We start from the raw sequence: 14,235 nt of genomic DNA, 5'->3' as shown, positions 1-14,235 counted from the left end.
TTCAATCTAGTTTCTGAACGCCAAAATAAATGATAATCATTAAATGAAACAACTAAAACTATTTGGTGCTCAAAGGAAAACAATACAATGAACATATTTTTGGGATAAATCAGAAACAGGAGATATAGTCATGAATATAATCTTTCTTTTTTAATTAGGTAAGTCCAGAATTCCAAAATTTTTTAGAAGCACAATATTGAGCATAGCAAAAATTATGGATATAAACAACAACTTTAAGGAATGTCAGCCTAAGTTACTGACTTTTAAATTACCATAAAAATGACATGACAGTCAGCTAATATAGTAGGGTAAAAATCCAGCAAGAGCTGATTTAATGAGTGACATAATTTATTAAAAACTGTCTGTAGACCATACTTTAAAAGTTATTACTAAATGCACAAAACCAGCTTCTCCCTTCCTAGCAGAATACAAAATACCCCTGCAATCTTCAATACATCATTGGACCACTCTGCAAATTCCTTTTTCATACTTGTTGCCAATATAACCTTTAGCCGAGTTCTGTGTCTAAGTTAACGAAGTTCCACTGTGCCGTAACAAAATGAAAAGTACTGAGTTCTCAAAAAGACTTTTTATCCTTGATGTACCCAGGATATTTATAAGGCACCAAATCATTTCCTTGCCTCTAAAATATCTGCCTTTCCCTTGGCAACTGTTCAGCATTCTAATTGGAATAAACACATAGACTACTAATGCAAACCACTTAAACTTGCAGTCAGTTTTGAGAAGATAGCTTGAGGGATCATCTTTTGGGCTACAAAATTAGACCAGGGAGGGGGCTCCAGTGATGACCCTATCTTATGCCCTTAAGGATACAGACTAGTATCACATCTGAATATTATTTGCCATGTTTTTTTTTTTCTTACTACAATTTCTAACAAACAACTATACACTGAGTGATAGGTTAGAAAAAATACATTCCAGAATATTTATCTTTTGCATGGAAAAAATAGAAATATCACTAGTAGTTTTTTTGTCTGCACTTTGCTTCTGTTTCATGGCTGCTACAAAAATGATAGCTGGTCATGAAACCTGAACATAGAGGAATTACGCTAAATTAATATCATTTTTTTCTTCACTCTGGACAAAATATCTCACCCTCCACTTAACATCTGTTTTCTGCATACATGAGAATTTCCCCAGATGCCAGAATGAAAAGTCTGCATATGTATTTTGGTTTTCTGTTTAAAATCACAATCTGAGATGACATTCCAATATTAGGATATAAATCAGAACTGCATCACTCTACTTAACATAAAATTTCACTAATTTTCCCATTAGTAAACATTACTGATTATTTTTAAAAATTAACCTATATCTTTTCAGATCAATTTCTTCTAAGTTCTTTACCAGTTTACTTGCTACCTAAGTGGTAGGATGACCACTGTTGTCTTTAAAACCCCCTCAAGTCCTACTCTAGAAAATATTCTGGGTCCACATTTAACATGGTGTGCAAAATGGGCCATCGAGCTACAGAAGCAGGCAGCATGGCTTCCCACTGACTCTCATGGATCCTGATCGGTGCCTGGCCGAGTGGTCTGAAGCATCACTGTGTGGCTCAAGAAGCATGGCCATAACCCACTTGAATGACCAGTCATGCAAGGCTCTAGGCTGCTGACTTACAGGTCTATATTTGGTGACACAAACACACTTTCTTTGCTGAGCACCTTTAAAGAGATGGTTCATGATAACTGTCATACGTTCATTTAAATAGAAAAAGTCCTGCAATGTGTAAAGCACACACACGTACTTTCCCACGAAAATAAAACTGCTCACAAAATTGCTATGCCTCCTTGCACAAAATAAGAGACAAATAAATAACTGCTGAGTCTTCTCTGGGAAGCTTATGTAACCTATATTTACAAATGTTTTACTCTGAGGCAAATAGCTTGAGAATTTAGTAGACATTCTCCAGAGTAGCCCCCAATTTTTCCCATTGTGATGTTAGTCTGGCTATCAAAGAACTGCAGAAAGTACCCTGCTATCCATTATAGCCCCCAATGCTATCTGATTAAAAAAGTGACAGATCTCAAAAACTAAGAATTCAGAGTTATGGCCAATAAGAACATTAAATAAATAACCACTGCCACCAACCTTTGGTTGGGCCTCTGGCGCTGTCACCTTGACGACTTTGTTGCGATTTATCATTTGCTTCACCCATCTTTCTACTTGGACGTTGAATTTCATGAAAACCACATAGCCAAAGTAAGCTGTCAAGAGAAGTAAGCTCTCCCACCACATGATAAAGTTATCCAGGAAAAATATGATCAGCATGATTAAGTCAATGATGTAGAAGGACACATCCCGAAAGAGCGGCCACCATGTCAGGTTTAAGATTTCTCTGGAAAACAGAGCACACATGCCAATGACAAAGAGGATATTGAACACCGCTGAGCCCACGATTGTGCCAATGCCAACATTGCTGTGAGCAATAAACACCCCTATGAGAGACGTGAAAAGTTCTGGTGCTGAGCCCCCGGCAGCCATAAAGGTGGCTCCAGCCACATCATCAGAGATGCCCAGTTTTTCAGTGATGACAGTCAATGACGGAACAAAGAACTCATCACAGACAATGGCTAAGGCTATGAACATGTAGATCATCCCAATGACATGCAGAATGATGGCGCCTTTTCTTCGTTGCTCGAGGGAAAAGATGTCTCTGGGATAGTCTCCTTGGGCATGATCTGTACTATTCTCAGATATGCCTTCCTGAGAAAGAGCTGGCTGTGGAGTATAATCTCGAATCTTGTCATTTAAATCTAAGAGAGTTCTTTCGTGGTAACCGTGTGCTGCCCTGGGGCCATTTGCACCACTGGCCTCTCCTGTGCTCTGTGTCTCTGTCTCAGAAAAGGCACTGATTGAAAACGGGACAGTGCTAATGGCTACCAGGCCCATGAAAAGGCCTAGGATTCGAATCAACTTCAGTTTTTTCCTGACATTATAATGTCTCCTGCAGCCAGACGGTGACTTATCTGAATGCCATTTCTCAAGGAAAGAGATGGTGGCGCTTTGGTGCAGATCCATCCCGGGTCTTCTGGTGGATGTGATGGTTCTAAATTTGTAGACTCAACCAGATGGTTCTTTCATACTTTTCTTTTCTTTACAGGTAACAGTGCTTGTGAGGCGCTTCCACAATCAGGGATTTTTAGGCTTCACAGGAAATATTTTCAACATTTATGCTTAAATAGAAATAAAAACAAAGATACGTGAATCACAAAATCATGTCTTTTTTTTTTTACAAAACAATTTGGCAGATATGAAAAAAATCCTATCCTATAGCCAGCCATGTGACCTTGGGTTAAATTCCTTAAGTCTTCTGTGCTTCAGTTTCCCCATTTCAAAAATTAGGACAATTACAGCACCTACCACCAAGGAATGCTTTGAGGATGAGTTAAAAGATATGAACCATTAAGAGTAGGATGTGACATATCAGGCATTTATTATAACGTGTGTACAAAGGCAAACCTTTGGGTAAATACATAGACTACATATTTGTGTATGTTAAATAAAAAAATGTTATAGATGTAGATGAAAATCTCTGTTTATCCCACCTTAAATCATGTAACAAATAACATCCCAGTGCTCAAAAAGGTATCACTTCCTTTAGAATTATCTACATATTTGACAACCAAACCATTGCCTTTTCTTTTGGTCCAATTATATAATTCCAGTTGCAGGCACACTTTTCGGATTTAATCTGTCACTTGGAAAGGGCTGAGTGCTGGAGGATCAGCACTCTTTTTCTGGACACTTAATACTCTCAGGCTCTTATTTTTCATGAAAACCCTCTCCTGTATATCGAATACAGATAAGAAGCCCTTTAAAATTTTAAGTTTAAAAGAATGTTCTGATGTGAACAATCTGTCTTCCCTAAATATCTAGATATTATTTTCAGCTAAAGCTTACAAAAAAAACCAACAACAAACCTTTAGTCATATTTAAAATACACAACTTGGTAAATCAAACAACTCCTAACAAGTAGGTTATTTCAAGAGATCAAATATGTATTTCACAAATAATATGCACATTGCAGTAATACCTCTGTCCACAAAAATCTGCCCAAAATAGCCCCGACACTGACCCTCTAGTAGGTTAGACAGCCAAGCAGTTTTCATTCTCAGACTCCACAGAGAAGGGTGAAATACCTAGATATGACAGTTGACATTCTTAAGATTCCTCTTTTTAATTTGTTTAAAAAACGGTTTTGATGGGGGGGGGGTCTTGTATTAACGATTTCATTTTAGAGGCATTCGCTGAGATCGTCTCAGGTGTAAAACAAGCTAATTAAGCACGCGCCAGTTACACACTGAGATTAGCTGGAACTCAGGTTTGCAGAGAGAGCCCAAACCAACCCAGGCTGAGATGCTGTTCCTCCTGAGATAAACCTAACCCCGCACAGATTCCCGGCTGGCTGACAGAAGTCTATGCTTAGCGTGAACGATTAAGCCACTCACTGCGCTCCGGGGATTGTCACAATGCTGGGCCGGGGCAAACAGCACGGACGGACTCAACTCCCAGGGTGCGCTATCGGCTCCAGCCGGAGCCTGACTCGACCTGCAAACCCACCGCTCCGCTCCACGCGAGCTGCCTCCGCCGGCCAAGTGCACCCCCACTCGAGCCCCAACTTTGCCTTATGTGGTCCCAAACTTTCCCTGGTGGGTTCACAGGAAAATAGAACTAAAGGACAGACGCCTCACTAGAGAGTCGGGAGCTGGGATGCAGCTTGGGGAGGGGCTTGGCCGGCATCGCCCAGAATCGCTGGTAGGTAGCTGGGGAAGGGGAAAGCCCCTCTTAGCGCCTCCCCGACAGCAGGCCCCCACTACCCCGAGCCAGAAGCAGGGCGGTTTGGGTGGGAGAAGCAGGGGTGGGCTCAGAAGCCGCACCCGGGAGCGGAGAGAGTTGGCTAACTCCTTTCGGGGCCTGGGGCGCCCACGTCCACCGCGAAGCCACCTGTGAGTCTGCCGCCGGATGCACGCCATCCGGATCCAGGGACCCCGACCTCCGCGGCCCCCGAGCCCGGCGGCTGGTCTGGGTTCGGCCGCCCGCACTTACCGGGATCCGCCAGGAAGACGCGCACACGGCGGGAGCCCGAGCGCGGCCCGCCGCTCCGGTCCTCCGCCTCCTCCGGCCCTCTATCTCCTCTCTCCGAGGCCCGGGCTGCGGCTCGCACTCGCCGCCGCTCTGGCCGTCCGGGGCTGGGCTCAGGAGGAGACTGAGCCGCCGCGAGCCCCGCGCGCCGCCTCTGGTGCTGCCGGGCCCCCTCCGGCCCCTCCCTCTCGCCTCTGCGCGGGGAGCGTGGCCGCAGCGCGCTCGGCTCCCGCGCTCTCTGCTCCACGCCTCTTGGGCGCAGAGGCGACGCCGGCTGCCGTCTCTTAGGAGATTTCTCCGCAGTGGGGACAGGGGTCAGCATTTGCAGACGGGCAAGGACGAAGAGGAGAAATCATACAGGTCGGTGACGCGCCTGACTGCTTAGACCTGAAAGTATTGCCAACTTTGGGGTCATCTCTGCCAGGCCCCTTCTCTCCAATTATCTGCAGAAAGTGACAGCAGTCACATATTTCTTTAGGAGGCGATGTAATGTGTAATGATGGTAAAGACGATCACTGACAAGGCAGGGAGGCCTGCAGGGTTGTGTGTCCGGGCCCAGGGTTTCTAAAGTCTTGGCTTTGGCTGGTTGGGACCCTGAAGGATCACTAGTCTTGCAGGCTGACCTTTAATTTTGTGGCTGATGAAGCTGAGACCCAAGACTGTCATTTTGAGTCATAGACAGCGTTCATACGCTGGCCTCTGGACTTCGTGCCCAGTGCTTTTCCCTGCCCTGTCAGGAAAACAATACCTCCTAGACCACAAGAAATTGAGTCAGGCTTGTTGGGGACTGGAGGCAAAATCTGGGCCAAAGAGTGGGGGAAGATGAGACAGACCGGCTCCTGACCCTGTGATAACCGCCAGAACTGCCAAGAGATACTCACTAGGAGAAACCTTTCCTCAGACGTTTTCCCGCTCTCCTTACCCTCCACCCTCTTCCTATTTTCCACTTAGGGTTTCTTCATGCTTTCCTGGGACTAGGGGAAACGTCTGTCATATCTAGAAAATGCACCACCTCTGACTTTGGGTAAAACTTTATACTCAGACCTCTACATGTCCCTGATAAGTCAAGAGAAGCCTTGAGAAATTTGAAATCTCTTTTTCTCCCAGCAAAGCCAGGCATTTAAATTATTATCTTGCTAAGGATTTAAGGTCTTATTCTGGAAGTCATTGTGTGAAGTTTTAATATTTGCCTGTTATTTTGGAAGATTCCAGACAGTTACGAATAGTACAGTATAATGAACCTCCATTGGGGCCATCACCCTCCTTGAACAACAATCAACTCACTGTCAATCATATTTCATTTATACCCATTTTCTCTATGCCATCATTTTAAAGCAAATCCCAGATATTGTATCATTTTAATTGTACATATTTACAGATATCAAGGAAGCTATCAATCACTTCCAGGTTATGTCAGGAAGACTAAGGAATCAATTGAAATAGGCTCCCCCTAGACAAGGATGGATCAATCTGAGCACCAAAAATTGATAATAATTGCAATTGTTTCAAATGTATCAAGTATGATTATATCTGTAAGTTCATAATGATTCTATAGTAACTCGATAGGTCACTGTTGATGGGTAAGAAGGATTGAACTCATTATTTTGAAATTGCTTTAGAAAAAAGAAAACAATCATGGATTTAATTTGCCTTTTCCATACAAATTGGACTTCAGGGTAACCAACTGTGCATGTGTGCTAAGTCCCTTCAGTCCTGTGTGACTCCTTTGCAGCCCTGTGAACTGTAACCCACCAGGCTCCTCTGTCCATGGGATTCTCCAGGCAAGAATACTGGAGTGGATTGTCATGCCCTCCTCCAGGAGATCTTCCTGACCCAGGGATGGAACCCAAGCCCCCTGCATTGGGAACACAGAGTCTTAGCCACTGGACCACAGTGGAAGTTCCACATCATTGGAATCTTTTACAGGAAGAAATGGCTCTAGAGTTATAGTGTTAATAAACAACTTTACATTGTTTTTGACTTGACATTTAGTCTAAAGGAAAACAAAATTCTACTAAATTTTCTTAAGAGCAAAGTGAAAGAAAGAAAACTGAGTGAGCCAGGAAGTTGTGGGCAACAAAAGTAAAGATGAAGTATTTATATTTTACTTTGTCAGTTTAACCATCTCTTTTTTCCCTCTATTCTGACACGATACTGTTTTTCCTACTTTCTATTATAATTTCTGGCTTCTCTGTTATCAATATCTATAGGCAATAGAACATAAATGAAGGATTCAATGTGCACAAAAGCATAGTTCCCAACCTTGACTGTTGTTAAACCTTAGAATCGATGAGTGATAGTTTTAAAAGACTCCCAGCAATGACCTCCTTCTTTTCCCCTTATTATGAGCTCCTTGAGGGCAAGAATCAGTATCATGTATTTTCCAGCATATAGCTGTGGAATGAATTAATGAGTTGCAGCAAATGCAGTTCATTTAAGGAGAGTGGGCCAATCAGAAGGGTGCAGGTTATACGGCAGTATCACAGTGACTTAAAACAACAAAGGTTTCTGTTTCTCATTCACACTACCTGTGCTCTGTGAATTTTGCTGTGTCATCCTCATGCCTGTCTCCAAGTTGGTCACTATCTAGAACACTGCCAGTTGCTTTCACAAAGAGAAGATACATGGCAAATCTTGTACTTGCTTCAGTTTGGAAGTAATGCATTAAGGCTACTCACACTTCACTGACTCAAGCAAAAAGCATGGCCATATCTATCTTCAAGGAAGCAAGAAAGTACAGTTGCACTATGTGATTGGGAGATGAATGGTAAGATTTGGTGGCCAGCACTAATGACTGCCATGATGGAGCAAAAAAAAAACTAACGTTTATTATGCACCTACCATGAACTAGAAGTTTTCACCTATCTCTTCACAATCTCATGAGTTTTTGCACTATTACTATTCCCATTTTACAGATGAATAAACTTAGGCTCAGTGAGGCTAAGTAGCTTGCCAATATTAAGCAGCTCTCATTTGTACCTAATATTGGCTCCAAAGTCCACATTCTTTCTGCTAATCCTCACTGTATATGACTGAAGTTTTTGCTCCCTGCCCAAGTAACAGTAAGCTGCCTTTTTCCTGTGGGAATTACATGCTTAGGTGATTCCAGCGGATTTTTTTTTTTTTTTTTTACCACCAGCTGGTCTACAATCTAGCATAACTATCTATTTTCTAAGAGGATCCATTTTGCATAGTTAAAAGTCAAAATAAATATCAAAATAAAAGCCCAGCGTGCTCTAGAAATGTTCTTCTCAGGTCTCCAACCCTGAGACGACTTTGTTTTCCTTTGCATTTGGCTCATTTTTTGGCCAGTGGCTCTCCCCTTCCGGTTCAATGAGAACCATAAAAGCAGAAAAAAAAATACCTGTGGGGTTAAGGGAGGCAGTACAGGCTTCTTTGCTTTTGACAGTGGTTTCTGCAATAGCACTTAAAGCAACACACCCAAATCATTGCTCTTTCTTCTTTCTCTTCTTCCTCCTCTTCTTCTTCCATCTATTTAGGAAATGAGAAATGATGAATGCCTGTTATTTTTACATTAGGGACAGAAATATTTTCTACGCTTAAATGCTCAGGAAACACAAAAATTGAATTTCTCTTTGCAACACCATCTCAGCTCAGGGCTCCTGGGCACTGAGCTAGGAGTAATGTTGAGGCGGGGCTCAGAGGAGGGTGGAAACACAGGCCATCCATCAGTTGCATCAAGCAACCTGCAGTCTAAAACTCTGGCTGTCTTCCTGATTCCTGCAGGGACCTTCTGAGTGACCTCCAGGGTGCCCCTCAGCCTCTCAGAGCCACATCAGCAAGGAAATAAGGATAAATAATACTGGTAAAAGGAGATACACCAGGGAAGAGGCCTCGATTCAGGACAGCCCATCCAGAGGGCAAGCAAGGAGCACGTCTTTCTAAAAGCTCAAAAAGTTGTGCTCCTGGTGCTTGCCTCCTTAAACTTCATTCTCTCTTCACCTATCTCTGACTCAGAATTCCAATATAAAGTTCAAATATTGGAATAGATGTGTGACTTGAGCCAGTAGGAATATGCTAGTGTATCCTTGGTTGTGAATACTGAAATAAAATACTTGTTTTAGTCACTTCTTACAAGTAGTATGAATGAGTCACTAGTCTTTTTCCCAGCTCAGTGGTCTCAAACTATTCAGTTTGGCAGCACCCAGACCCTCCATGTAATGAATGCACGTGTGTGGTGGGGAGGGGTCCTAATATCATGGGAGCAGGCCTCCCCTGGTCTAGTACTAGGACTCAGTCCATAAATCTACTTGGTACTCATGCTTACAGTCTCCCCAAATTAGCCTTTATTGCTAAAAATAGTGATCATTTCTCTATCATTCCACCTGATAATCCTTTTTGCTTATTTCTCAGTTTGTTCAGAATGAAAATGGAAGACAGATGATATATAATGAACTCCTTAAATACGCAAAAGATTAGGTTGGCCAAAAAATTCATCTGGGTTTTCCGTAACATCTTATAGAAAAACCTGAATGAACTTTTTGGCCAACCCAATATTTCCACATAGCTCATAACGCCTGCTTCCTGGTCCCTAGTGATGAATCATTTTCAAAGGTTTTGGTGTCTTATGTTTTTTTCCCCTGGTATTTATCACAATCTTTTGAGTTAGTAGGATCATTTTATTATCACAAGATTTTTCTGATTTGAATGTTAGCTGTTAAATTCCTATTATGGAAGAAAAAGGTTTCTTCCTCTTACACTATTCACCACCCCTGGCCCCCGAAGCCCTCATCTCTACATAACCCTGTCCCCATCCTTTTAATATAGCCATGTCGCCATTCTGAATAAATGAATATTCACATCCTTTAATGAACACATTTTAAATTATGCAAACATAATCATCAGTTGAGTTGCAGAGTATACTAATTCACTTCAAACTCTCTGATAGAACTGTACATTTCCCCTCAGTATTTTTAGGTGGAGGGAATTTCAGTTGATCTGCCAGTTTCATGTTTTCCCCTTCAGGAGACATCAGTGCTGGAGCCCTGTGCCCTGCTGTTGCCACGTGAACCAACAGCTACCCAGACCTGCTGCATGGGTATCATCCTGGGAATTCTCTTTGTGTTGAGAGCCCTGTTTCCTCAATTCTCTTTTCTTCTTTACTTTCATGCTGTCTGGAGCACAGCCTCTGGAGTCTTCTGTGGAATCCTGCTCCAAGGCCACAGTGTAAGGCCTTGCATCAAGGCCATAGACACGGAGCCCAGAACCAAGGTCACCTCCAAAACTGACTGAGCCTCTTTGTAACCATTGCCAAAAGCCCCCATGATCATCACCAGCAGGCTTCTCGATCCCATATTAGACAAAAATGCCCACCACAGTGCTCACTCTATAGCACCTTAACCAATCACCTAAATCCAGCCTTTCAGCAGGAATTTTCTTTGTCTTGAGGCTGCAAAAATTAACCCATGAAAACCATCGACTTTCTCTGGTGGTCAACCCGCTATATTTGCAGCGCCTACATTATCTGTGCTCTTTGTTCTTAATAATCTCACCCCTTTCTGCAATACTTTGTGTCTGGAAATTCCTTTCCAGCTTGCGTTCTGACTGCCACATCTTCAGAAGGGGACATGGGAGAAATCTTGAATGCTTGTGTCTGAAATGTCTTTATCCTCCTCTTATGCTCTTTTCAAAGCCTGGCTTTGTGTAAATTCTTGGGTAAGAAATGATTGTCTCTTGGAATTTTTAAGGCACTTATTTCTTTCCTGTCTTTGATGTTTCATTGTTGCTGTAGAGAAGCCTGATGCTGTTCAGATTCCTGGTCCTTTTTGATGGGATCTAGTTTCTTTTTTGAGAAGATTTTAGAGCCATCCCATTTCTCACAGTATTGTAAAGCTTCATGATAATGTTCCCTGGAGTGGATCTTTTTTCATTCATTTTGTTTTTTTCTGCTTTAGAAACTCGTATATGTCTGGGAAAATTACTTTTGTGTATACTTAAAAAATAATTTTATTCTCTTCATTATCTGTGCTTTTTTTTGTATCTGTTTGATTTTGAAATTGCTTGCCTGATCCTCTAAGGAAGATATTTTTTCCCTCCATTTTCCATCTCTTGAGAGATTCTTGGTGTTATCATTTAACCCTTCCATTGTTAAAAAATTTCAGCTTATTCCATTTTTAATTTTTAAAAGTTCTATTTTGGTCTTTGCACATTTCTTTTATGTATAGCTTTCTGTTTCTATTCCTTAGGTCAGTTAGCATCTCTTCTCTCTTTGAGGCACTGTATGCTTCATGAAGCCATGGGCTTTTTCTGCTTTGTTCACTGCTTTATGGTTCAACATCTAGAAAAAATGACTGCCCAGTATAATAAGCATTCAATAAGTATCTTTGAATGAATGAGAATATTTATTATGCTTATTGCAAGTTTTCTTCTTCTCCCTGAAGTTTCACTTCCCTGCAAGTTCCTTTTTGCTGTGCTGCGATTCATGGGGTCGCAAAGAGTCGGACACGACTGAGAGACTGAACTGAACTGAACTGGCTTATTTATCATTTCACAGGCCTTTGTAAAATGTCTGGTCTGCTTGGTATCTATTAATAGCTGAGCAAGACACTAAAATGCTAATTCAAAGCTCAAGGGTTTTACTCTATGGTAATCAAGTGGGGACTCAACCATTCCATTGCTGGAAGCACAAGGGTCAGGATCTCCATAATTTAACTTGGGCTGATCCACTTCTCCATAGGAGAGTTCTCAAGCTCCTGTCAGAGCTATTTATTCCTGGTGGCTGGCGTTATGAGAACTGAGCAAGAAAAGAGGTTGGAGGAGTTTCATTTTTCAATTGATCGACTTTAAGGTAGCTCACACTTGACCACGGCTTTGCTCAATATCCCAGACAACCCTGGGTGAGTTTCTTCAATGGGTCAACCTCAGTCTTCTGCCAAGCGGGAGGGGTTGTCTCCTGGCTATACAGTATGGGGACAGGTCTTTAAAGATCTTATTACTTCTTTAAGACTTTCAGCCAAGCTTCCTGTTTTTAGCCCCATCCTGTACCCCTGCTCAGTTGGTTTTCTGTTGCTGCTATAACAAACTAGCTTAAAATTAGTGTCTTAGAAAAACATATATTTATTACTTTGCAGTTCTATAGGTCAGAAGTCCAATATGGTCTCACTGGACTGAAGTCAAGGTGTCAGCAAAGCCCCTGGTGTCAGCAAAAACCCTTTCTTGGAGGCTTGTGGGGAGAATATGTTTCCGCTCATTCAGATGTTGGGGGATTTAATTTCATACAGTTGTAGGACAAAAGTCTCTGTTTACTTGCTGGCTGTCAACTGGGGTCACACACACAAAAATCTCTTTTTATGGTTCATAATGAAGGCTAATAGAACACAGATGTTTTGTGTTTAATCATTTAGTTTTATTTGATCCACATTGGTGCTACAAATCTGCTTAGAGAGAAGGAGACAGTTCTTCTCTCTCCTCCTTCACATTCCAGTTTATTTGTGCTATGCTTAGCCTGGTGGGCTGCCGTCTATGGGGTCGCACAGAGTCGAACATGACTGAAGTGACTTAGCAGCAGCAGCAGTTGTTCAGACATGTCCGACTCTTTGCGATCCCATGTAGCCCACCAGGCTCCTCTGTTCATGGAATTTTTCAGGCAAGAATTCTAGAGCAGGTTGCCATTTCCTACTCCAGGGGGTCTTCCCAACCCAGGGATGAAACCTGCATTTCTCACATCTCCTGCATCGGCAGGAGGATTCTTTTCCGCTGAGCCACCAGGGAAGCCCTCAGTTTATTTACATGGTGCATTAGTTTCCTTGGGCTGCCAAAACAAATGATCACAAACATTGTGGCTTAAAACAACACAAATGTATTCTCTCACAATTCTGGAGGCTAGAAGTCTGAAATAAGGTGTTGGCAGGGCCATGCTCCCTCTGAAGGCCCCTTTCTTACTTCTCAGCTTCTCTGGTGGGTCCTGACAAACCTTGGCATTCCTTGGTTTGTAGCAGCAACACTTCTTTCTCTACCTCTTTTCCCCAAGACCTTCTTCTCTGTGTGTCTTTCTGCATCTGCTCCTCTTCTTATAAAATCACCAGTCATTGGATTTAAGACCCATTCAAAATCCAGGATGATTTACTTTTGAGTTCTTTATCTAATATTTGCAAAGACCAAATTTCCAAGGAAGATCACATTCCTAGGTGTCAGGTAGACTTGAATTTCAGGAAGCCTTATTCAGCCTACTACATGTGAAGAGTCCAGGTCTGAGAAAATGAGAAGGTTTGCCCTCATCCTGACCATGCCAGCCTTGCCAAATTGTGGTACCAAAGTGTATTATATTCTTCTCTGTTAACCTGTATCTTCAATTTCTGTTGTTCCAAGCAAGAGATTAGATTTCTCATGCCTTGTCATTTATTTTAAAGGAGTATCATTGAGCTCAGAAACAATATCTATTACTTTTTTTTTTAATTCTCCCTTCATTTTCCCAATATCTTTATGTTTTGCAGAAATTCTTTTATCATTGGTAATTTGGGATAGAGCCATATCCTGGGTTCATGGTAGATGGAAGTGCCTCCACTGTATAATTTTATTTTCTTGTTAATTTGGAAGCATTTGAGTGGGACAAGTGAGGAACTTATATATTTATAGTATTGCCTATATAGAAAGACTACTTTTTTCCCCCAAAGAGCTACATAATATCTTGTGGATAATTTATTGAACAGTTTCCCTGTTACTCTATTATTATTTTCCAATTATAAATAACACTGCAGTGGACAATATACTTGTAACTCAGTGTGGACACTCTTGTTTACCTTGAAGTATGTTCCTTGTAACTGGTAACTCATGTAACTGGGAACTCATGTGTGTGTGTTTCTTGAAAGTGGATTGAGGAGGCTAAGTCTTCTCTGCTGATGCTCTTCCACGGACATTTTCACTTCATCCAATAACCAGTGGGTATTCTATCTTGTAATTAATTCACTGGGTAAGCCAATGGGCTTCCAGTCCTGTCTTGACTAAAGTCTTTAGCAAAAGTATTAGATTTTTAAATTCACGCACCTATGGTCAATTAATCTATGGCAAAGGAAGCAAGAAGATACAACAGAAAAAAGATAGTTTCTTCAATAAGTGGTGCTGGGAAAACTGGACAACTACATGTAAAAGAATGAGGTATAAACATTCTCT

The 14,235-nt window shown here is 41.8% G+C and overlaps 1 protein-coding gene across 2 annotated transcripts in view; it reads right to left on the bottom strand.

The window, feature by feature from the left end:
* The window catches only part of SLC24A2 (solute carrier family 24 member 2), a 264,631-nt gene extending 259,215 nt beyond the window's left edge, over positions 1-5,416 (bottom strand). For both annotated transcript variants that reach the window (XM_081498800.1, XM_081498811.1), the window contains exons 1-2: positions 5,071-5,416; positions 2,113-3,197 (exon numbers count right to left, since the gene is read on the bottom strand). In XM_081498800.1, the coding sequence (XP_081354926.1) occupies positions 2,113-3,042 (930 nt within the window). In that variant the 5' untranslated portion in view covers positions 3,043-3,197; positions 5,071-5,416. The remainder of the gene's footprint in view (positions 1-2,112; positions 3,198-5,070) is intronic.
* Positions 5,417-14,235: the final 8,819 nt, after the last annotated feature.

This window comes from Giraffa tippelskirchi, chromosome 1 (genome assembly GCF_054371585.1).
Source record: "Giraffa tippelskirchi isolate mGirTip1 chromosome 1, T2T-mGirTip1v1.2.pri, whole genome shotgun sequence".
Classification (NCBI taxonomy): domain Eukaryota; kingdom Metazoa; phylum Chordata; class Mammalia; order Artiodactyla; family Giraffidae; genus Giraffa; species Giraffa tippelskirchi.
This window is presented reverse-complemented; position numbering and strand designations above follow the sequence as displayed.